The sequence below is a fragment of the Serinus canaria genome, chromosome 5 (genome assembly GCF_022539315.1).
Source record: "Serinus canaria isolate serCan28SL12 chromosome 5, serCan2020, whole genome shotgun sequence".
Classification (NCBI taxonomy): domain Eukaryota; kingdom Metazoa; phylum Chordata; class Aves; order Passeriformes; family Fringillidae; genus Serinus; species Serinus canaria.
This window is the reverse complement of record NC_066319.1, coordinates 57233130-57258042: the sequence shown is the minus strand read 5'-3', so window position 1 is coordinate 57258042 and position 24913 is coordinate 57233130. Positions and strand designations below refer to the sequence as shown.

The following is a 24913-nucleotide window of genomic DNA, read 5'->3' as shown; positions in this document are numbered from 1 at the left end:
GTTTTTGCCTGGAGAGGCAATTATTGCAGGGTGCTTTCTCTCTTCCTGTGACAACTCTGGCAGTAGTGGAGTGAATCTGGAATTTTCAGGTACCTAAATCCAATTTGCAGCTTCTTCAAGCTTTCACTTCACTGTTACAGATCTTGTGCTGGAAAATGCTGCAAAGATTTGTTGTCCAGAAGCCATTAAATTTCCTTCCCCTGTGGACAGCCAGAAGATTGTGGATGATCTGAGGGTCAGTCTCTCTTTGCATTATGTCCTTGCCCAGTGTCTAGGTCATCCAGACTGCAGGGTAATTTTGGGGCAAGGGGATGCAGAGGGGGAGGGAAATATTTTTCAATGTTTAGGGCAGTGTCTGGGCAGCAGACCTGCAGGCTGTCTGTTCTAGGAGGGGGTTTGAGATGGAGTCATGAGTTTCAGTGCTGGTTAGACTTTCTGGGCCCCACTTTGTTATCCATGGTGTTGGCTGGGCTGTGTTGGAAGCCCTGACATTCTGGTGAAGGCAGAGCTGCCCCCCTGAGTGGCCTCCATCAGCCAATTCCATTGCCACTTTTGCTGATAGAGGTGTTGAGGAATGGGAGAGTGTTTGAGATTCCCTCACTGCACAGCTGGGCAGACTGGTCTCAGTCAAAGGCATTGCCCTGAAGCTATGGAAGGAGGGGAGCTTTCAAGGACTGCCACCAGTCCCTGATCACCTGAAGCCTTACCAGGTGTGAAGAGCTCTGCAAGACCCACCATGCCCAGGACTCAGCTCTTTAAAGGGTGGAGTTCTCCATGGGTTTGGATTGTGGGTGAACCAGACTGGGGTTGATGGGGAGAAGTAAAAATGCCATCACTCCAAGATTTACATGCTGAACATGACTCCAGCTGCTCTGGAGTACCCTTTGGTCACTTGGGGTCAGCTGTCCTGGCTGTGTCCCCTCCAGCTCCTGGTGCACCCCCAGCCTCCTCTCTGGTGCTGAGGAGCAGAGGAGACCTTGACTCCGTGCCAGCCCTGCAGAGCAGTAACTCAAACATCTCTGAATTAGCAACACAGTTTCCAGCACAAACCCAAAAATGAAGCTTTCCAGCCACAACCAGCTTGGGAAGGGGCAGGACTGGTTTGGGGAAGGTGAGAGGGGTGAAGTGGAGGTGTGGGAGCATCTCTGCAGAGAGCAGTGGGTGGGTGGCAGAGTTTGGTGCTGCTCCCCAGCAGGAGTGGGTGACATGGTGTCCCTCTGAGCTCCCACTGTGTCCCTCTGAGCCCCCACTGTGTCCCTGTGAGCCCACCCCAAGCCTGCAGCGGCCTTGGGGAAGCTGCATCTGTGCTCCTGAGCACATCTGAAGTGTGGTGAGTCCCAGATATACCAACACCCAGTCTTCCCTCCTGCTGCAGATGCAATTCAATTTAGAAAATCAAACATAGTTATGTTCTCTCAGGGTGTCTGAGCCTCTCAGGAGCCCCTTGGGTCACTTTTTCAAAGTGGTTATTTGAAATTGCTAGGCTTTTTTTTTTTAATGGAAAGGGAGATGATTGTATAAATATCTACAGGGATATTTACTTATTATCTACAGGGATATTTATTTATTACAGGGGTGGGAAGCTTGTGTTGCAGTTTGTGCTGGATGCAGTGTGAAAACCTGCAAAGAAGAGAAATCCACTCTCATATTTAGCCCTGGCAGGGATGTGACCACTGTAGCTGTGATATTGCCCCTCCAGGGGGTTTCTTCACTGAAATGTTTGCTCAGGAGGGGTGGAGAGGCTCATTTTTTGAGCAGTAAATAGAGAAGGCAGGCAGGCTGCCTGAAGCACTGGAGATGCTGTGGATGCCTTGTTTGGACTCCAGACTCTGGGGAAAACCAGATTTGGTTAAATCAATGCACAGAGGAAAAACTAACAATCCTGTGCATGTACTCAGTGTGCTTAAATTCAGTTTGTATTGACACTGCTGATGCTGATACTTTCCTGGATTAAGCATTAAAACAGCCTCTATTGATTTTTAAATGCATCCCCTTGGGACCTCCCCTGGACTGACATTTCCCTCTGGATGCTCCAGCAGGAGAAGAGAAGCTTTCCTTTGCTCCATCCCCAGCAGCCATGTGTGGAAGGATCCCTCCCCTCTGTCAGAAGCTGGATAATTAGGCAATTAAAACCACGTGTCCCCATTAAGGCAGGTCCTCTGAATTGCAGGTGGTGGATTTGAGCAGCTGTCCTGGAAAATCGAGTCCTGCTGCCCTGTGGCTCAGGATGGTGCAGATCCATCCTGGTCAAAGCAGGGCTTCTGCCATAAGCCACATTGTGTGTTGTAGCCACATAAAATAAGTATGACCAAGCCTTCCAATTAATTTCACTTGCTGTGCATGCCTGATTTTTTTTTTTTTTTCATTTAAATGCAAACAGTATTTCAGTGAAATGTGATAAAAGTTGCTGTTTTTTCCCAGGCTGGGTGGGAGCTGTTGGGATCACGTTGTGCCTGGTCTGAGCTCACATGGATTGTTTTTTGGTGTTCATCTCCTGGAGCACAGGGAGGTATTAGTGTCATACTGGAAGGAAAAGTGGCCAGGGGGCCTTTTCTGCCATTAGACATATTTATCAAGGAATTCTCAACCCCAGGTTTGTACTTAAAAGGGGGGAAAATCACTCTGGATTAACGTCAGAGTTTAAAAACCTTTAAAAGAAAATCAGCATTGCAGATGGGTAGGCCAGCTGAGAGATCTGACAAGTGTGTTTTGTTTGCTCTGGGCACCTTCAGTACTCTGGATTTAATGTTATCTTGAAGTTTAATGATATTTAGCCATCAGGGTCCCTGCTGGGAAGGACTCCTATTTACAGCAGCCTTCATCCAGTCTCCATTCTGAGAGAGAAAGAAACCAGCTTGCTCCACACCACAAAATTCCTGAACACCTGTGCTTCCAGTAGCCTCACCTTAAGCACAGAGAGTGCTAAAAACCACCAAACACCACCCAAAAAAGCCCTCTGAGACTCAGCCAGTAGCTCCTTGTTGCCTTTTCCTTGTGGTGGCCCCATGGCAGATGTTGCTGTGGTGATGGACTGGAAGCATCTGCTGCTGAGAAACTTGGAAACTCCACTTTGTGCAGCCAAATTAAGAGGCTTTAAAAGAGGAAAAAAACCTGCCTGCCTTCAGCCAGTCTCACCCCGGGGATTACTGCTGAAATGGGGAGCAGTGAAATGGAAAGCTCAGCAGTGAGGGTTTGCATACAATAAATGACAGTCACAGCCCAAATATTCATTGGAGGAGCAGGGATGAAAAAAAGGGGAGGAATTAAAATAAAGGAAGGCTGTTGATTGAACTGTTGTTCTCCAGGAAAAGGCTAATTGGCAAACAAATATCCTCCTCCAGTGGGAAATGCAGCTCCTCTCTCTCTTGCCAGGCTGCTGAGCTTGTATTAACAGCATTTGCATGGTCAAAGGGAGTAGTCAGAACTTGTGATATCTGGGCTGGGCTTTACAGCTGGTATTAGCTCCTTCTGGAGGTGTGTTGTGCTTGGAATGAGCAGCTTTCTCCCAGCTGGAGTGGTGGAAAGGGACTGGGGCTGGATTGGTACTTGTGCTGGGTGATGGGGATGGAGCCAGCATGGAAGAGGATGCTCCCCCTGGGATGCTCAGTGAGGCTCTAGGAGCCCCCTGAGCTGCCCAGGGGGTCTTGCATCCCTCTCCTTCATCTGGTTGTGTCCTTGAGGGCTGCCTGGACAAGGCTGGGCATCACCAGCCTGGGCACTCCCAGGGGCTGCCTGAGAGACCAGGTTGAAATGGCACAGGAGAAATTCTGGGAGGCTCTTCCCTGCAAGGCTTCAGGCTTCCAGGAGAGCCTTGGCTGGGTGCTAATCCCTCCCTGCAGGTAACCTCAGCTCTGAAAGGGCTGGGTCTGCCCCTTTGAGCCCCACCACAATGCAGCACTGACAGCTGCCCCAAAACAAGAGTGGGGTGAGGGGAGCAGACCTGCAGCCCCTCATGCTGCCTTTCCTTTCTGGGTTGTTTTTTTTTTTTTGTTTTTTGTTTTGTTTTGTTTTGTTTTTTTCTGTGTTGCCTTTTAGAACTGGGCTGGGACCCAGGGAGGTCAGGGAATGCCCCAGCATCCTTCCTGGAGAGCCAGCTCTACCTTCCTGGAAAGTCTCTTGGGCTTGGATAAGTGCTGTGCCTGGGTTTCAGGGTGCAAATCATGGGGAACATGTAAAGGAGTGATATGTGACTTGAAAACTGTTTCTTCCTCCCACCAGTGCCAGCCCACCCCACTTTTTTGGTTTGATTCTGTGAAAAGAGGACCACAAATTCGCCTGGTTTCTGGGAAATTGGAATGTGTGTGTCTGTAAAATTGGGTCATTCAGTCACCCTAGTGAATATGAAGAAATATATATATATATTTATATAGGTTTGCAAACTGGGTCTTGTCTGTGGCTCCATGTTGTTGTCCTTGTTCCTGAAATAAATGGTATTTGCTGGAGCTCCTGTAAGATGTGGTCTGTAGTGGTTAGGAAGATCTCAGCTTGCCACTGATGAAATTTACCGTTTTAGTGGAGAACTCGTGACCTCCAGTGTTACTGTGCTGCTCACCATCTAGATGGCTGGGAAACTTCCAGCAAGGTTTGGTTTTTAATCCTCAAAAACCAAACAGAGTTTTGCTGCAGCAGCATCTTTCCTGGTTGGATTAATGTGTGCACTGAGCTGTGCCCCACAGGGGATCAAGGGCTGTGTGGGGCTCCCTGGACCAGCTCCTGATGGATGCTGCAAGCCCTCAGCCTCTCCTTGGGTCCAAGCTTGTCTCCATGGCCTGTGTGAGGAATAGCTACTCACTTTTCATAGTTTAGGAAGGTTTGTTAAACCTTATCACAAATACAGCAGAAGACTGAATAAAGAAAAAAGGTTTGCCGGGAGCAAAAGATTTTTCCCTGCCATGTGCTCAGCTCCCCCACAATGGAGGTTTTTTCCTTTTTAACCCTTAATCCTTCCCAAAGTTCTGTCCATCAGCTCCTTCTTTGCTGTCCAGTGGTGGAGATCTCTTCCTCAGATCCTCATTGGAGTTCAGATCTCACCATAGTGACAAGCCAGCCCTCCCAGATGTCCCAACCCCAGCTGTCCCTTGATAACCACGTGAGGGGGTACAACATAACTATAAATCTGTAAAACTTGTAAAACCCTAGATCCATGATATTTATCCATTAATTGTGAGAGTCAAATCATGGCATTACTCATCTATCACAACTGGCATGAACACCCTGCAGCTCACCATCAGCCATCCCCTGCTCCAGATTCTGGCTGGCTTGGCAGAGCGAGCAGCGCTGCTCCGAGGATTGATTTCAGCTGGACAGACCCCGTCTCACCCTGCTGTGTACCACACTCTTCCCCCTGAAAAGTGGATTACAGAGCCAGCAGTGAGTGTGCTTCCCTTGGCAGGGACCTCACTCCTGTGCTGGAGGGGTGACAGGCAAGCCAGGCCATGGCACTCTCGCAGCACCGTGGAGGTTGTTGCTCTTTTCCCTGAATAGCATCAACACCTCCCAGTGGGAGCCCTGTGCACACACAAACAAAAAAAGTCTCTCCCAGCACCTTTGATAGGTGTAAGTTTAAAGTGGAAAAAGGAGGGCTTTTCTGGGGTGTTCCAAATTGGTGAAGCTATGTCTTTCCCTCACTGGCTTTGTAATAAACTTGGTGTGATTTTTCTTGCTGCACCCTGGATGCCCCCGAAGCTCATCTGCCCTTGAGCTGAGTGAAATGTTTTCTTGTGAGACAGCAGGCCCAGATGTGTGCTTCAGGATGTGACAAATGCCACAACAAAAGGAAAAAATAGAAAGAGGAGGTGACACATTTTAGGCGAGCACTGGGATTTTGATGATGCTGGCAGATGGGGCTTTGCTGGAGTGAGCAGAGCAGCCATCTCCTCATGGCATCAGGGGCAGAGTCCTGGTGGCCTTCAGGTACCAGGTAGCCCAGGCAAGGTATGGAGACACAAAACACTCATTTTGTTGGGTTCATAGAGTATAATGGGATTTCTGGAATGAGGAGAGAGGATCAGGGGTAATGCAGGATTTGGCAGGTGTATTTATAAATCCATGAAACCCGAGTCTTTGAGATTTTTCATGTGCTGAGAATCACAGCTCTTGTGATGCACTAGTGATGAGTCAGGCTCCTCCTGGCAGCTGCATCATGGAAATGGTCCTTTTCCCATCTCTTTTGGGCTGCTGTTCTGAGAGCAGATGGGTGGAGAAAAGGCAATCAATAGTTTAAAGCCTTTTAGCTGAATTTTGGGCTTTTGCCCCCTCCTGATGACATGCACTGATTTCCTCCAAACACAAACATTGTTCCCCTGTACAGCCTATGCCTGAAAACAGCTTTGCACTGGAGAAAGGGGTTTTGGAAATCAGCATGAGAGTTTGTGGCCAAAAAAATCATTCTGGTTGCTTTAAACAGGAGCAGCTGTGCTGGGGATACCAGCACCATGCTCAGCACAGTGGAGATGCTGGTAGTGGGCTCAGATCCTTTAAGCTTCTGTGTTGGAGGGAAGATGATTCCTGCTCAGGGGAAGGCAATCTTATTTCAGAGTATTTCATCCATGCAAGAGCTCAAAACCTTATATTTTTAAAACTGAATAATTCTTAGACACACCCCCTTCCCCCCAGTAAAAAGTGTTTTCATGCACCATTACACATTTTCATTTGCACATTTGGTGCAAATATGAAATGGAGGAACACTTCTCTCTCTTGGGAGGGATGTGCTGCTGCCTTCTGGATGGGCAGAGCACCATGAACACGCTTTGGTGGGCTCACAATCAGAACCAAACCCAAGAAGAGGTTGGGTTACTGAGTGGAGCCAAGGAAGGTGCTGACTTTCTTGGGTCTGTAAGGTAAAAAATCAAAACGTGCCTGAGAAGGGCTTTGGTGCTTCTCGGGGAATGCTGCAAATGAACAGCTGATCTGAAAAATGCTGTGGGAGCATCCAGTTTTTATTGCTGTGGAGGTCTGGATGTGACTTACATGGGAGGAAAGATCATCTGGAATTGTTTATTTAGAGAAATGGTGCAAGGTATCTTGCTCTGTGCCCTGCTCTGGGTGTTGAATTCATGGGGAGAAACCCTGAGGGAGGATGAGCATTGCTCAGTGGTGGGGTGGGACAGCTGTGGGGTGCACTGTGTGGAATGCCAAATTCCTGCTCTCTAAGAGCTGAGAAAAGGGGTCCAGGACACGTGGCTGTAACACTTGGTGACAGTGATGGTGTCTTCCTAAAGCCCTTGCTGAAGCCAAGTGCCTCCCAAGTGCCTCCCAAGGATGTCACTTTGCAGTGGAAGTGGAATATTTCCATTGTTTGGGAGCATCCCAGGCTGTGCTGAAGCTCGTGCAGAGTAAAGGCAGGCAGAGCTTGGCATGGCCCAAGATGCTGAAATCGGTGAAAAACACCAATTTCCAACTTGGTGAGGACACCAAGGCCAGTGAGCGCTGTTACACCCAAACCACCCCCTCCTTGTGCAGCACGCTGGAATAAAGCTCCACATTCAGAGACAGAGCTCGCTCAGGATCTTGCCTCCTCACTTTGGGAGGGGAGCCAGGAAAACAACAAGCTAATATTCATGTTTGAGGATTTAGCTGCTGGCTCCTGGGTGGGTTTGGAGGAGGCGGGTGTGAAGGGGAGCGTGCGCTCCTTTGCATGTGTTTGTGCCCTTGTTGGGTATTTTTAGGCTGCAGACCGCAGTGCTGCAATACCGGTGCTGGCTCCCAACCAGCTGGTTGGGGCATCGGTCACAGACAGGCTTTGGCAGCTCGTTGCTCCAGTTTAATTTAGCTTGCTGAGGAGGCTGTTGAATATGCAAGTGGTAATTGCTGCTCTCCTTTCCTTAAAGCAAAGGCGGAAGCGACACCAGGGTCCAATTTTCTCCTAATGACTGATTTCATTTAAACACTGCTCAGGGCGATGCAGGCTTGGTGCTTTTCTTTTTAGGGCTGGGGAGAGCTAAACTTCTATCTCTGTGTATCACTGAGTGGGGTGGCCTCCATCTGTCCTGGTCCATCCTGATCCATCATGGTCACACACATGAGCTAAGCTCCTTCTCCTTCCCTTCAGTCTGGGTTTCCAGTTTGAACCCATCACAAACACATTTTCACCCTTGTTTCTGTAAAAACAGAGTTGTTTGGGAATGATTCAACCCCATCAGTCCTGCCTTGAGATTTGGGCTTGGCTACAAGTTCCCTCAGTGACCCTTCCCAACCTATCATCCCTGGCTCTGTTCATACAGGGGCAATTAAGCTTAATTTATTCTGGCCCGCTCAACAGTAGAGGCCAGAAGGCACCATCAGATCACAATCTGACTTAAATGTATTGATCTAATTAGCAGTCAGAGGTACAAGCAGGAGGTGGGAGCAGGACACTTAACATATGATGCGGTGTAGAACTTGTCCCTTCTGTTCTCTTTAACACAAGCCTCCAGATTGCCAGGGGCTGCTGCTTTTTCTTCTTGAATAACCAATTTCTGCAGGATTTGCAGGGGAGGAGGAGGCTGTGTAGCTGGACTTTGTTCTGACGATGCAAGCTGCGCTGTCTGCAGCTCCCAACGACCTGCCAGGGAGCTGTGTTTTGATTTTGATCCATCATGTCAATGAATATTCATCAGCCTTCTGAAGGTTTAATGCTATTTGCCTGGTAGCTAACATATTCTCTCCCTAACCTTTTTTTAGCCTTGGTTGCTAATAACCTACAGCCCACTCAGTCTACATTATAGGGTGGTTTGGTTTTTTAAATTGTTTATAGATGAAAATCAGGAACCTCAGTAGCTCCAGAGCTGGAAGCAGCTCAGAAGTACCTCGCCTTGGTTGCTTCATGGCTGTCTGCTTTAAACCCCAAAATAAAACCTTGTCTTTTGGTCTGTCATTCAGACTCCTCATAAAACATTGTCAGGAGTGTGTATCTCTGAGGAGCAGGTGTTGTTCTGGTAAAAGCTTTCCACACGTTTTTGTAAGCCCAAGTCAGAGCTTGTATGTAGCAGCGGGTTTCAAGGATAAGGATGACATGGTGTTGAAAAGGGGATGGAAAATGCCCTGTGGAAGAGTTGGGTCTCTTTGCTCCAAACCAGCTCCTGGAGCAGGATCAGATGCTGCTTTGGGACTGCTGTGGCTGTACCCACGGACTTGGAATGACCAAGTGACCAAACTTTGCACATCTGAGGTCCCAGTGTAAGTTAGGACAGAGCTCCTGTGCTGGGCACAAAGCACTGAGCAGCCACCAGCATCTCTCTTTGCACCCTGCTCCTCTTGGCTCTTTAAAACCCAAACCTGCAGTGTTTTCTCCTATACTGGAGTGAACAGAAATCTGTGTGCCTTTGGCTTTTTGTTTCCCTCCCTTCTTTAGGAGAGAAGCTGTGCAGCAGGTCCCCAAACCCTGCTGACACCGAGGGGATGCCAGCAGGCAGCTAATGGATTTGCTGCGGTGCTGGCTGCCGGGGAGCCGTGGTGAGAGAGCTTTCATGGCAGCTGAAATTCCTCCAGCGGCTGCATATTTCTACATCCAAGATGTAAAAATGTGAAATGAGATTTGGGGCCCTTCAGGAAGGAGGGGACTCTCCAGGCTGGGCACAGAGCAATTGCACAGCCTGGGATTATCCTGTGTGAAGATCCAATAGCTGTTTCCCATCGTTGGTGGTTCAGCAGATGATTACACCATGTGCTAGAAATGTGCCATCGAGATCATTTCAAGGGTCAAATCCTCTGTTAAAGAACTGTGGGTAGAGCTTGAATTTCCTGGAAGCTCCCTGCTTTCAGAGGGCACTCTTTGCCATGCTGTGGTGGTGCAGGGTCTGACCTCGGGTCTGACCCCAGCCCTGGCTCTCCACAGGGCACAGCAGCTGTTTATTCTGCTGTGTAAATCCATAGTTGGAGGGAATGGCAGGCTCCAGGGAGATCAGACACTCCTTTCCAAATGCTGACCTTTTTTTCCCCGAGTCTCTTCATAGCTTTGTTAATAAATCTGAGTCATCCATATTTCAACCTTGGCTGTTTGTCCAGTCTCTTAACATCTCAGTGTCTTGTTTCGCAGAGATAAAATATGTGGGTGTGTAACTTTGTAAGACAAATGTTTAGGCTTTCAAAAATTCCCTACTTTGCTGGTTGATTTTTCTCATTAGAGTGTTTCTCCACACTCCTCATTCCTTATAGGTGACTCTTCTCTTGTGTCGCTGACTTAAGAGTCCCAATTTTGGGGCAGTTTTTGCCTGGTCTTTGCTGTCATCAAGACAGGGCACATGGTTACTGCCTTGAGCTTTGCTCCCAACCAGAGTTTCAGAAATCAGCAAAACCCCAGCAGCTGCCAGGGCGAGCGATGCCCGACGTCAGCACGGCTTAGGAAAATCTGAGCTACCGGCCCCGTGTGATTTTTATCAGCTGAAATCGCCTCCTGTAAATATTTACTGGAGCTGCAAGTAAGGTTTATCTAATTAAAGCCAAGCAAAACTTTCCATGAAAAAGAGCCACCATGCAGGGGCTTGCTGGTGGATGCTTAGGGACACGTTTAAGAGCAGGGGGAAGCGTGCAGGATATTTTTACAGCTCTGCTGCTGTCTGTAGCTCGGGGCATGCTGAGCCACATGAGGTCTTCAAGGATTGAATCACTCATGGTGGGGACCTGGTGGCCCCAAGCACATCCAGCTGTTCTGACAGCAGTTCCCTGAATTTTCCATATCCCTGGCATGAGGGGATGTGAGGTGTGGGTGTGAGGGGGGCTGGCCTGGCTGCCATGGCATGGGGAGATCGGTGCAGGTTTGCTGGGATTGGCGACAGCGGTGGAGCCCAGGACTCATCCCACAGGGACAGCGGCGTGACCCCTGCGGCTGCCAGCTCTGGCACGAGGCAAAGCAAATGCATCTTTTTAATTTGCGTGGTCGTCAAGGTTGCCAGGACTGTAAACGTCAAATCTGAGCAGAAATATTTGGCATGAAAACCGTCTCTGCTCTTCCCCTCCGTGCCGAGCGCGTGGGTGGCTCGGTTCCTCCTCCCACCGCGGGACGGGAGCGCAGCGCTGCGGGGCGGCTGCTCCAGCCTCCTCTCTTCTCTTCCCCGCAGGATCTAGTGCCCAGGAGGGAGGGACACCCAGGATTGTGGCCATGGCGCCGAGGAAGAGGAGCGGCCGGGGGATCTCCTTCATCTTCTGCTGCTTCCGCAGCAGCGACCACCCCGAGATCACGTACCGGCTGCGCAATGACAGCAGCTTCGCCCTGCAGACCATGGAGCCCTCGCTGCCCATGCCGCCCGTGGAGGAGCTGGATGCCATGTTCACCGAGCTGGTGGTAAGTGGGATACTTCTTAACTTCAGTGCTAGTTGTGGGGCTTCTCCCTCTTTCCCCTCAATTCCTTCTTTGTAGTCTCCCCAGTCTTGGTTTTGAGCTTTCAGGCAAACTTTGGCGTGACGGGAGGCTGCTGTTGCTGAAGCCTGAGCTCTGCTCCTCCCTGAGGTCCTGCTACTCTCTCATTAGAAACTCTTAATTTCTTATAGCAGGGTGTTGGGTCCAAGCTGGTAAAGCAGGATGTTCCCCAGAGGTGCAAAGTGACTTTATTTACTGGGCACTCAGCTTCATAGAAATTGTCAGGTGTGGGCTTCACTGAGATTTGGAAAGTCAGGATATTGTTTCTTCAGCCCTTGGTTCCAAAACTTGGAAAAACGTGGAGTAAGAAAAAAATCAACAGCCAAAAAAAGCTTTAATTTCCTCGAAGAAAAACATTTTGGTGTGGTATTTTGGATGGCATTCTACTTTGAGTTCAGTCAGCAGTGAAATAAGGTTTTCCTATAGTGCTTGGATGCATAGAGGGACCTGGGAATTGTGACACTGGTCAGTCACGCCTCAAGGTACAGCACATCCCATTAGATGCCAGGCAGCATGGACCTGTTGAGCCAGGCTTCTTGGTAGAGGAAAGCTCCAGGTTGTATTATAAAAGCTGGTTTTGCCAAGACATCCTTCTCCAGGGGTATGGCAGACCAGGACACCAACGCAGCACAGTGTGGATGAAGTATCCCTGCAGCAGAACTCTTCTGGTCAGGTTGGGTTTGTTCAGGAGAAGTGGCTGTCTCTGTCCTAATTTATTCTCCACTGATAACTTGGCCAAATCAGGTTTTCCTGGGGAAATTCTTTTCCATGGATCACTTTTCCCCTGCCCCAGCCAAAGCCTTGTTGGGCTGAAGGAGGCATCTCTGGAGTCTCATTTGCTGGAGCTCCACCAAGCCTGTGCACCTCATCTCAGCCCAGGATTTTTGAAACATCTCTTCCAAACTCCTCCAGATGCTTTGTGCATGGCAGTGCCACTGGGAGCCTCTGTGTGTGCAGCAAGGCAGGAGCCAGCCAGCCTGGGGCACAGCCTGGTGTGGCCCTTCTGCTCCCCAGCCCTTCTCCATGCTGTGAGGATTTTTGGTTATTTTTCCCCAGCTAAGGGTGAGAAGAAGGCCCAGAGGCAGCTGCTGCTCCAGGGCATGCTGGCAGCAGGAGCTCTCTGGGGACTGAAGTCATACAGGGACAGGGACAGAGGGTGCCCACCGTGCTCCTGCACAAGCAGCTGCAACCCCCTGGCTCCCCAAAAAACCCATCAGGCAGATCTCAACCCAAGCCAGCACTGGGTGGGAGGGAGGGGGAAGCCAAGCTTTACCCTGTGGGGACAAGGAGGCAGGTTCCCATTCAGGGCAGTGCAGTTGCAAATCCCCCCTCGGTCCTTACAACAGCTCCTTCTTGCTCTCTATAACCTGTTGGTGTCGGGTGTTAAATTTCAGCATTAGTTAAATGGTTTGGAAAGTATCCCACTGTTCCTGTGTAAACCCACTGTGTAACATTTGGAAGAGAGACAGAGAAAGCACTCAGAGGTGCTGGGCTGATCTTTAGGCCAGCAGGAGCCCCATGCCATCGTGCTTGGCCCTCCTGGGTGGGATGGCTTGTGCCTGCTCTGTGGGACTGAGGCTCTCTCCAAAGTCCTTGGCTGTCTGAGCCCATTGGGCTGAGGGAAGTTGGAGGGGATCTGGAGGCTTTGCCAGCTGGAGTTGGTCCTTTGCCAGCTCTTCCCTTGCAGCTTTATCTTGACTTTTCTACTCCACTTATTTGCATCAGGGATCAGAGTAGAGGGATGGAGGATTTCAGGGCTAGGATGGGGGGTATCTCTGGGGGCATTGCAGCAGTAGGCATGGACAGTTCTCCCACAGACACAAACAGCAGAGTGGAATCCCTGCTCCACAGATGCCAGCCTGCTGCTTACACTGAAGGGCAAAGTCCCTTTCTTTTTGGAGCCATTCTGCAAAACATTCCCTGAGCTTTGTGTGGTTTTAAGTGTGCCTTGTTGATCTGAGGCAGGAAACATCCATAGTGTGAGAAATTGGTGGTTGTCCCATGCCAGCAGCAGAGGATGAGGGCCTGAGCTGCAGAGGGATGAGGAGCAGCTGTGGCTCCAAGGTCAGCTAAAGGCTTGGGCTGCTCTCCCAGTGTCTGTTTTTTTGGCCTGCTTTGTGTTAGATGGACACTTTGGATTTTAATTGGGATAGGTAAATAGAACAGATAAATAGTTAGGGGTTTATTCTGTGTCTGTGCAAGTGTTTTTCACTTAGTTGCATTAGAAACAACAGGGAATTGGGATTTTTTTTTCACCTGGGCACAAATTTCAGCAATAAGAAATGCCTGATCTTCATCCCAGACTGCAGGCACGATGCTCCCTGTCCCAGCCAGCCGCATGCAGCAGGCAGGGGCTTTTCCCTGGCTCAGGGCAGATGCAGATGTTTTTGTTGTGGTCAATGACTGATCACTACTTCCTCCCAGAGGAACCTTTTCCCTTTCTCTGCCTCTCCCCCAGCCTGTTTTGAATGGGTTTTGTTGGAGCATTGTTGGGATGTCGCTCAAGCGGGCACCGGCCCTGTCTGAAAGGCTTTTCTTTGTCCCCTGTCCTGCCGGGGCTCCGGCCAGGCTCAGCCACCCAGGGAGGAGCAGGTGCTGGCAGAGAGGCACAAACAAAAGCAGAGTATTTCAGCAAGATTTACTGATTTGCAGCTCCTCTGGCTGGGACAATGCTTTATGATTTTGTGCAGCTTTCCGTGCATCAGCACCGCTGTGTCCTGCCGGCTCGGGTAGGCAGTGTTTGCTTCCTGAGGCTCCTGCAGAGGTGTGGCACCTGCCAGGCAGCATCCTTTGGATTTAGGGGGTTTCAGGAGCCTCCTATAGGACACATCAGGAGGATCATTGATCACTGTGCCCCAGAGAAGAGGAAATCTGGGGTTGCACGATCTGCCTGCGAACCAAGAGAACAAAGCTGTGCCATCTGCCACAGCTTCTTTCAAGAGGCTCCTGCGTATCCAGGCTAACAATACAGCATTTCTTCAAAGGCTGAAATCTTGCTTGCACACTCAGAAAAAGCACTTGCAAAGCTCCACATAATGGTGCCATATGGTAGATCTTGCCATAACAATCCTCTCTATTTTCCGCCAGCAACTAGACTTCCCACCAGATGGGTGAATGACTGATGTCCTTTATATCTGCTTAACACTCCTTGTCACTCCGAGCCTTGTAATGAAATGCTCTGTGTGTGGTGCTCTGCACGGGGCAGGGGGCTGGGATGGCTTGGTTTGGAGAGGATGGGAGGAGCCCCAGCATGACCCAGGACCCCTCTCTGGCTCTCTTCACAGCAGGGTGGATCACAGTGGCATCTCCATCCCTGCAGAATGAGAGTGATGCTCTGGTGGCTGCTGACATAGCTTAGATGTTCAGAGGAGCTGCTGAGTCTGGTGTGGCTTTGATTGTCCCTGAAGCACAAGATGCTGCCTCTCCCTGATCCCACAGCCTGCTCCCAGCCTGCATCCCTGCTGGTGGAGGGATGGGTTCAGAGGAGATGCTGCCCCAGACATTCCTCAATGCTTGTCTTGCCCGGCTTTGAGGAAATTCCATTTACTGCTCCCTGTGGGGCTTTGCAGCCTTTTTGCTTCTGAGTTAGTGATGCAGAAGAAATTAGAACAACCTCCATCCTGCCCTGCATCCTGCCTGTGATGTGCAGCAGCCCGTTTTCAGCCTCTGAAACTAGAGCAGGTAACCTTCCCTGGGTGCCTCTGCCCAGACTCCAGCAGCTGACAAGCTTTTTGGGATTTAGGGAGGTGACACCAGGAGGTGAGGGGCTGTGAAGTGTCCCCAGCCCCCCAGACTCAGGATGGGTGCAGGCCTTTGCCCACTGATGTTGCCTGGGCTTTGTGCCTTCCCCTCACATGGAAGGCGGCTGTATCCCCTCCCTGCTGCTTTATGAAGTAGTGGAAACTTGTGAGCCTGAGGAACAATAAAAAGGTCTCTGGCAGCTTATAAGATTTATCACAGCATTTGTTTTTGCTGTACTTGGGGCAGCTAATGCATTTCATCCGAGCTGCTCTCTGGATGCTATCAGGAGATAGTGAGGAGATAGCATCCCCTGTCACAGACATTAAATCTGTTGCCTTTGAGATGCTTCCTGGTGGTCGATAGGTCTGTGGCTCATGATGTGCAGTCCTGGGGCAGGATTCTCCATGGATAACTGTCCCTTGGAGTTGTGCCTTGCCTTCCTCTTGGCATGCTGGGATGATGGCTGTTTTATATGCTGCTCGAGCAGGGAGCATATAAACGTGAGGAGAAATGGTGGTGGGGCAATGTGAGCACTGCTGTGTGTCAGTAACAGCTCAGCCTTGGGAACTCATTGCTAGCAATCTCCATTGTGCTCAGGAACTTCAGCAATGTGCTTTCCCCCCCAGTTTCTAATCCAATAAGGAGAAAGTATGAGGTTTTGGGCTTTGCAAAACAACACGGCTTTTAAGTAGCAGCTGAGGGATCAGCTGCAAAGCCAAGCTTTGCATTTCATGCTTGCAGGTCAGCTGTCGTGTTTTGTTGCCTGGTCCCTCCAGCATTAAGGACTTCAGGATTCTGAGAACCACTGGATGGTGACCAAAGCCATTTCCCCTGTATCTGCAAAGAAAAGTATGTGGTTGGTGTCTGGAAAAAATGACAATTGCAGTAGCCCTGCAAGCCATCCCTTTCTGCAGAGTCCCTCCAGAGCCAGATGCTGAGTGTGGAGCTCCTGACCCCATCCCACTGCTGTCTCCCAAAACCAAGCTCCCATGGCTTATGAATCACTTTTAAGAAGCAAACCAAATGCTAGGTAACATCTGCTTTTAAATTCACTCTGCAGGGATCCGTGTGCCATATGGCCACTTCACCAGGCTGCCCAGTTTTTGTTTTTCTGATGTGAACAGTCTGGACCTGCCAGGCTGCCATCCCAGCCCAGCGCTCACGGCGCTTGTTTTCATCACCTTGTGTTGTTAACACCCTCCCAGCTAATCTCTAAATGCACCTTTTGATAGGCAAGCATCTGATAGAGAAGTCACACACCTACTCGGTCAGAAAGTGAGGGTTTTCTGCCTACGTGTGCTCCCTGGACCTGAATGAACCAATCCACCCAGGAGCTCTGTATTTCAGCAGGAACAGCCCTGTAAATGCAGTATCTGTCACTGCTACAAACCAGCGTGGGGACTTGCCCCAAAAACGTGCTGTTCCCAATCCCAGATTCTACAAAGGAGCTATGTTACACCACAGTGTGAATCTCTGAAGGCAGAGAGCACATAAAGAACCCCTTTGTTTCCAGGAGAAGTCCAAGTGGAGTGGAAAAATAATACAGTCTACCTGCTAAATGCTTTCCACTTTGCACTTCGTTAAAGAGGAGGCCACAGCCCTGGGAGATGCCTGGCAGCTCGTTTGGTAACACATCAGTGACCTTAATTGAGGCATTTAGGTTTTTGGCTTGCACTTGCTCTGAGTATTCCTGGCACAGGTCACCATGGAGGTACCAGCCTCTTTGGACAGGGAATCTGCTCCAGCAGCCGTCTTCTTCCTCACTGCTCAGTGGTTGGGTGGTGTTGCTGGAGTTCTGAGCAGGATTCGGACAGCAGATGAGTTGTGCTCTGTCACCTTGCTAGCTGGAAGCATTCCTGCCAGGAATAGCCTGTGCCTGCCTTGTATCCATGTGCAGATAGGAGGGGAAGCTGTCCGTGCTGCTGTAGTATCTGCTGCTGGCAGAGTCCGGGTGTTCCTCAGCGTGGGAACATCACCAAGGTCAGCTTTTGGCAGCTGAGGCTTTTGCAGCCCTGCAGGGAGGATCCTGCCTGAGTGCCCAGTGATCCCAATTCCCATGAACTCCAGGGTCCAAATCAATACCATTATTTACAGGGATCAGCTTCCCTTTCCCAACCACACCCAACATCTATAAGCCAGTCCATGCCTGCTTGCAGGTGACATCTGCTGGGTGTCAGACCCTGAAATCATAGAAATCACAGAATGGGTTGGGTTGGAAGGCACCTTAAAGGAAGGGACCATTCCATTCCAGCCCCCTGCCATGGACAGGGACAGCTTCCACCAGACCAGGTTGCTCCAAGTCTCATCCAGCCTTGGTCAGAAGTATCCTCCTCTCAGGGTGACTCTGCTTTGCACCTGAGTAAGTTCTTAAAAATGCTTTTAGGATTCCAGGTGAGACTAAAGCCAGGCCTGTGGGGGATGAGGACTTGTCCCATCCATTTCCATCCTCTGTTGCTCCATCAGCATCAGGCTAGAGCTGGCTTCTGCTTCCTGTGGCTGCATTCTCCAGTTCCCACAACCAGAGTGGTATCTCTTGGGATACTTTCAGGATTAAGTTGGTGTGGGGCTTTGTAGCCTTTGATACCATCCAGCCCCTTTTGAAACCCTTCCCAGAGCATTATCTGGGGAAACCTTGGCACGGTTTAGCCCCAGACCAACCATCCACAGTGTTCCTACCTGAGCATCCCTGTCAGGCAGGGGATATCTGGAGCCACTCTTGACTTGATTTTCATCTTGAGCAGCTCCCTGGGATGCCAGCAGCAGCAGCAGTGTAAAATCTGACTGAAAAGGAAGCTGCTGCTTGAGTTCTGTAAAGAGGTGAGAGGTCCACATCTGAAACCTTACTTATTTGCCAGCTCTATGCTTTATTATGATAGGAGGTGCACCCACCAAGGGACAGCCATCCCCAGCTCTGGCTGATTGGATTGAATCCATCTGAGCTGTCACAGTAGTGGATCATAGGTTGAGACATATTTTTGTTGTTTTTTCAGGGTGTATGTACAATTGTGTGGAAAAAACACGCTGGTGATGCACCTGCAGGGCTTCTGGATCTGAGAGGGGTCTGCAGGGTGGAACTGTAGATCAATAACTCAGGCTGGAAAAGTACCCTGGGTTAATTAAAATGGGAGAAAGGTTTTCCAGATGAGGTCGGTGAAAAGGTCACAGAAGGCTGAGCTCAATAAATAACATTAAAAAAAAGTGTATATGAGGTTATATAGGTATATATATATATATGATAACAAAAAAGGAGAAATTAAGTGGATACCTCTCTTAAAATACACTAATACTGAAATATGAGCAGCTTGAAACCTTCAGCCTATTAAAATAATTATTGCATTAAAATATTAAAGCATCACATGCTGTCTGCCTTACTTAGGTGTCTGAACTGATGGGAACATGAATCAACTGCAGCTGGAGTTTATTGAAGGGCTAAATCAGCTATTGATGGCCATAATCTTTCCTGCAGGAGGAGGAAGGAATATGTATTTCATTTGTGGCTGTCCAATGTGTTCAGGTCAATAACTGAGCAGGGTGGATTGGGGTCCTTCTGAGACTAGGAGGAAAAATTCATTGTGGGAGGAGATTAACTAGGCATGAGCACTTCCGAGTGCTTCTGTTATTCCTTGTTGCTGCTACTCATTCACTTGGCTATAAGCAATTTCCTTTATTCAGGAAATTCATAAAGGCAAAATGAATAATAATCTTTTATCTGTTATGCTTATTCATTCAAAATTTGAATAGTTGATTTTTTTTTGTTCATGTTCTGTAATTGCAGCTGCAAGTTGTCATGGAGAAATTAAAAATACACAGTGATAATATTAGCAGGGGTTGGCTTGTCTGAGGAGTTGTTTTAAAGCTCTCAGGGTACTGTAGCTGAAAAGAAGTGTGCTGAGGAGGAGGCATTTTTATTAGTGATAATAAAAACAAAAGACTTTAAAAAAAACCCCTGAGATAAATCTGCATACAGTGAGAATTGTAGTTGCCTAAATAAAGCTGCAGCTGGAGGAGCTCCTCCTGCGGCACAGGGTAGGTGTGGAGGCAGGGGGGTTTGCAACAGCCACTGGTTAATAAGGATTAATATGCCTTTTTTTTTTCCCAAGAAAACAGCTTAAAAGGAAAATAAGGAGCTGAGTAGGGTGTGTTCTGAGGCAGGGGTTTGCTAAAGGCAGCACAGCCAGCAGTGGAAGCTGCAGCTGCTGCTCCGGCCGCATGGGCAGCGGAAAAACAAGAGATGAGGAATGGGGGGAAAAATGCTGATTGCCATTTCCCCTGACACCACAGCCTTCTGGGATAAATCACATTGATGAACTTGGAGAAGAATGCCTGGAAGAGAGTGAAAAAGCAATATGACCCCTGAGAAAGGAAGGCAGTGCAGGCTTCAACAGGCCATTATTTATGGACTTTTTAATTCCCACGCTGGACCCCTTAATGCCAACCGCTGCCAAAAAGTTCACACTTTGTTTTTTCCTTCTATTTTTTTTCCAAATTTTTTGAACAATCTTGGATCTCATGCTTCATTTGATGATGCAAGAGATCTCATCTTTACATGCTATAGCCTCGCTAACAGAAGTTTCTAAACTCTCAGCATCCATCCACCAGGAGTAAATTCACTTTGCTGTTTATTATGTTGGTCATTTATTGATCCAGTGACATCTTTCTGTATGTGTGTGTATATAAATATAAATTATATATAATTAGATATGTGCACACCTTTATGTTTAAGTAAATCCAGAGAGAGAGAAGTTGTGGATGCCTCATCCCTGGAAGTTTTAAAACCAGGTTGGATGGGAGCTGGAGCAGCTTGGTCTAGTGGGTGCATCCCTGCTCACAGGGTGTGTATTGAAACTAGCTGATCTTTATGGTCCTGCCCAAAAGAAGCTTTTCTGTCACTCTATAAACATATATATGTATGTTTATACAAACCCAGCACAAAACAGCAAATTTTAAATAATCATTGTTTCAGTTATGGCAGTGGATGACCCCCAGTCTCCTCTATTAAATTTACACAGTTTATCAACCAGAAAGGCACATTGGATTTAAAGGTTTTTAATCTTCTTTTCTTACAACCTGTAAGGATATTTTGGAGTTGCAGACCCCTCTATTGGAAGTTGTTTCTTATTTAATCTCTACTCCCCAGATGCTTCATGCAGAATGTTTGAAGGACTTGTGGGATGTAAGGGAGAAACCCATTCTGGTCACACTGTGGTCTTGTGGACATGAGTGGGCAGCATTTGAGCTCACCCAGCTCCAGGAGCCCATCTTGGAGGTCATTCCTGAAGTCAGGACATTTGCAGCATCCTGCTGTCTCCCTCCTGTTGTCCCCACCAATGCTCTCAGTCTGTGGAAGATGCTCATTAAAACATGGCACGAGTGAAGTGGCAGGGACAGGAGTTTGTGCTGTGAGTCTGAGGCTGCACTTGATGCTTTTCCTCCTGGGAGGGTTGAACATTTCTTCCAGTGGTTTTTTGGCTTGATCTGGCTTTGCCTTCAGGAGTTGGTGGGAGATGGCAGTGGCTACCAACCAGAGGTGGTGACATCTCCCTCCTTGGAGATACTCACAAAGCCATCTGTACACAGCCCTGGGCAATGGCCCTGCTTGACCAGGGGGTTGGCTGCCCACAGGGCTCCTGACACCATTGAGGTGCCAGCCTGGGGAGGTGCAGGCCATAGGGACATTTGTCCCTGAGTGCTGCTGTCTGTCCTCCAAGGGAGAGCTGTGACCACTTGTGTGGCTCACAGGGTTGTGCTCACCGTGTGCTGAGCTGACCACACATTTCCCAGGTAGCTTTAGGGGAATGCTGTGAGATCTCACCTACAGTGGAGCTCGTGCTGTGCTCAGAGAGAGGGGGTGAGGTTTGCTTGGCTGGGATGGAGAGCTGTCAGCAGAGCACACAGCATGGAAGTGTTGTACCTCCTGGAAATAGCAAAATACACACTGAGGGTCAAAGCTTCCCTGTGAGGTATTTTTAAAGCCATATTCAAATGCAGATTTAATGTAGAAACCTGTTTCCTGATGTAAAGGTGAATAGTTTAGCTGTACAGGATAAATATTTAACAGTAGCATATCTTTTTCCAGTAAAAACACTCTGGGCAGAGACTTCCTTTTGGTGGTAAAACCAGGCTGTTAGTTCTTATGCCACTGACCTGATTCCAGAAAAGTGTTATAAATAGTGAAGCTGGCAGATCCTGACACAGGAGGCAGCCAGGTGGAAGGGGCAGAGCTGTGAAAGGTGAGGGGTGAGGACTGCGAGGCTGATGGACACCGACCCACTGGCTGTCTTCTCATTCTTGAGCAGCTGCCAGCATCACACGCTGTAGTGGGAGTGTGTGGATTGCAAATGGCCCATAAAATGAATTTCCAGTTAGAATCACCTAATTATCAAGCTCATGATCATTAATTGAGGGCCCATATGGGTGTGAGTTTCTACACAGCTTCTCTGCTGCGCTGCGGCTCCGGTCGATTGTTAAAGGCTTTGTGGGAGCTGAGTTTCTACAGTGGGCTGTGAGCCCCCAGAAAACAGGTGCTGTTCCTGTCCTTTCTTGATCCTTTGGAGCTGGAAAGGGCAGTTTCTGAGCAGCCTGCACTGAGATGCACATCAGTGAGCCTAAGCAAAGGTCTGGAGGTGGCTGCAGGAATCCCCAAACACATAAAAACCAGCAAAGACTCTTCCCAGCTGAGTCACTGTTGGGGCTCTGAACAGCAGCCATTAGTCACTCTTTGATTATGAGGATTTTCATATTCACTGGGTGCCACATAGCATTTATTCAAACACCTCTCCCAAGCATCCTGCAAGATATCATTAGGTAGGTGTTGTTGAGTGATGCTGGGCTGTGATGACTGAACGTGTTAGAGCTGAGGCACGGTGAAATGTGCTGTGTGAGACTTAGAAGCATTTCTGCACCTTTTTTGGATGTGTTTGCACGTTGTCATGTGCCAGCACCTACCTAATATGTTCTTCTGTTTTGTCCCTTCTTGCTCCTGCTTAGGTTTCAGCTTGGTTTAGGGGCTTTTTTCCTTGTTAATAAATCTTCACATTTGCACAAGTTGTCTTTTTAGGGTATGGGCATTTTGAAGGTTTCAGTAAATATTTTTCTAAGGACCTAAGTGCAGATGTGCATGGCTGGTGCTTTCAGGCCAGATTACTAGACTCACATGGCCAGAAAGTGGGGTCACAGTGGAAGCAGTTTCCTGTGCTCTCTCAAACCCTCTCCACAGAGGTAAATATTCATCAGGAGCCCCTTGTCCTCCCCCACACTCCCAGATTTACTTTTCCAGTGAGCTGAATTTCAGCCAGGTCCCTGTGTGGGTGTCATCCTGTTGGTCACCTTAGACTTTCAAAAAAGTGCTCAAGGCTAGGTTGTATGGGACCATGAGCAGCCTGGTTTAGAGGATGGAGAATGTTGGAACTAGATGATTTTTAAGGTCTGTTTCAACCTAAACCATTCTGTGATTTCTATGAACTGAGGCTGAAGCAGAGCTTGGATGTTTGACTGGCTCATAGCCTGAGGAGACAACGGGGAAGTGCAGCTTTGGTTTTGAGACATGGAAGGTGATGAGCCTTGCCCAAGGCTGGGGTGGAGGTTGGTTGCTTGATAGGAATCTCTGACCTCCCAAACTGTAAGGACATGGGAATGTCTGAGCATGGCACTCCTTGGAGTAGTCCCTAGCCCAGGTTCTCCTCCCTGGGTGCTGCAGGATGAGATGTGTCTTGCAATGAGCTCAATCCTCTCTTTCCCCCCAGTCTCTGGGGGAGAAAACTGGAAAAACCCAGTAGCAGCATGGGTTTTTCTGTTGTAAAGGTCTCCAGGTCTGCTTCTAGAACTCCACCAGCATCAGCTCTGTGCAGCATGGTGGTTTGAAGATTTGGGGTAAAAGGGTCAGGAAAGAGGCAAAGCCTCCTCAGTGAATGTGTAATAGAAAAAACTCTGCAGCACCTTTCCTTGTGAGGACTAATTTCATCAAGAAGAGAAATCAATACCTGCAGTGCATAGATAAGCCTTTCTGAGATGTTTGGGACTGACAGCAGCCCTCTGTGGTTGTTGTGCTGGAGGGCCCCTAGGTTTAGGTTACAAGATAGCTCAGAGCTCCCTTCCTTGGCTATGGGTGCTATATGGGCTTGAATTATATCAGCTGAATTTCCTGGTGGCCTCTGGGCTTGCTGGTGCAGGGACCCATCTTTTGCCAGAGGCATCTTGCTCAGCCTTCCCCAAATGAGGCTTTGATTGGGGTACAGAAGCTGCCAGTTTTAGTTGCTAAGTGTTATTGTTCAGGCAGGGAAGCTTTAACAGCTCTCCATATGGGGTTGTTTTTGGTTGCTGGAATTAAATGTGTAATTTTTAATGGGGATCCTCTTACTTAAATCCACAGTCTGGGTGGGATGAGTTGGCTTGAAGCCATGGCAGGGCTTTCCTGTGACCTCCTGCAGCCTCTCACTGCTGCCCCCAAACCCCTCCAGCACGAGGGTTATCATCACTGAGGGTGGTTTTAAGAGACACCCATGGTTCTAAGATCGATGTTGGCTTTAGCAACTAGCCTCCCAGCCCTGCCTGAATGTTTTATTTAGTTCCCTCATAAAAGCTTTGACCTACATCTAGCACCAGGAAGCGATGAGGCTTTGATAATGCTCGGGCATCCCGGCGGAGGGCACGCTGCTAATCGAGCTTCCAAGTCAGAAATGGATGTGTGCCTTAAAACATCAGATAAACCAATAATGGCTTCAGTCAGTAAACAGCTTTATCTCTGCCAGGCAGAACGTGATCCAGTTTTGATGGAGAGGGTGTACCTCTTTATGAACTGTGGGTATTAGGAAAAGAGCTTTCTATTTTTAGCTGTAGGGAAACAAAGCAAAAGCCAAACAGTTTTTGATGATATGAGCAATGGAAATGGGCTGGACCACTCGGGGTGAAGTGCTCCAGTGAAGTAATGATGATGAAAAAGAAAGGTCCTGTTTGAATTTTTCTTTGCTGTGTGTGTCTTAGAAGAGATTGCTCACCTGAAGCTGTCAGTGTGAGTCGTGATGGCTTCATGGGTGTCCTTTCCAAAACACTTACAGCCTTTAAAAGCAATGAAGGAGATGTCTGGGAGGGACAAGGCAGGGAAGTTTGCAGCCCAGAGTCAGGAGAGGTCAGCAAGAGCAGGATGAGGATTGGCATCATTGCCCTGACAAATCCAGAGTCAGGGGGTGATGCTGTGGGGTCACTGCTGTGCTGTGGTGTGGCCCCACATTGATTTCCACTGCTGGTCTGGGGGGGCTGTGTCTGTGCTATCAGCTGTTTGGGTACTCATGGTGCATGTTTTGTGTTTCTTTTCCCCTTTCCAGGATGAGCTTGACCTCACAGACAAGCACAGAGAGGCCATGTTTGCGCTGCCGGCGGAGAAGAAGTGGCAGATCTACTGCAGCAAGAAGAAAGTAAGAGACTTGTTGGGTGCTGAGCCTCTTCCCTCTCAGGCAGGATGGGGGGAAGGACACAGCTCTCTTGGGGTGCCAGGTGGTATTTGGGGTGTCACAGAAATGGGCCTGTTCCTAGAGTGACCTTGGGAAAAGAAAGTCTTTGGTCCCCAGCCCATTCAGGCTGGAGGAAGTGTCCCCAAAACCCACATGGGTGTCCCCAACACCATCAGGGCCATGTGGAACTCTCTGGGCACTGAGGTTGGCTTTGCAGAGGTGAGGGGCTGCTCACCATCTCCTTAGAGCCCCTCCCAGTGCCTAAAGGGGGTTAATAAAACACATGAGGACAAACCTTATAATAGGGGCTGTTGCAGTAGGACAAGGGGTAATGGTTTTAAACTGGAAGTTTATTTAGGTTAGATTAAAGGAAGAAGGTTTTTACAGTGAG

The 24913-nt window shown here is 48.8% G+C and overlaps 1 protein-coding gene across 1 annotated transcript in view; it reads left to right on the top strand.

Annotated features, from left to right (window-relative positions):
* DAAM1 (dishevelled associated activator of morphogenesis 1) overlaps nt 1–24913 on the top strand; it is a 94024-nt gene that overhangs the window by 27641 nt on the left and 41470 nt on the right. Inside the window, exons 3-4 of the mRNA XM_050975636.1 lie at nt 11037–11260; nt 24397–24486. Coding sequence (XP_050831593.1) covers nt 11078–11260; nt 24397–24486 — 273 coding nt within the window. The 5' untranslated portion in view covers nt 11037–11077. The remainder of the gene's footprint in view (nt 1–11036; nt 11261–24396; nt 24487–24913) is intronic.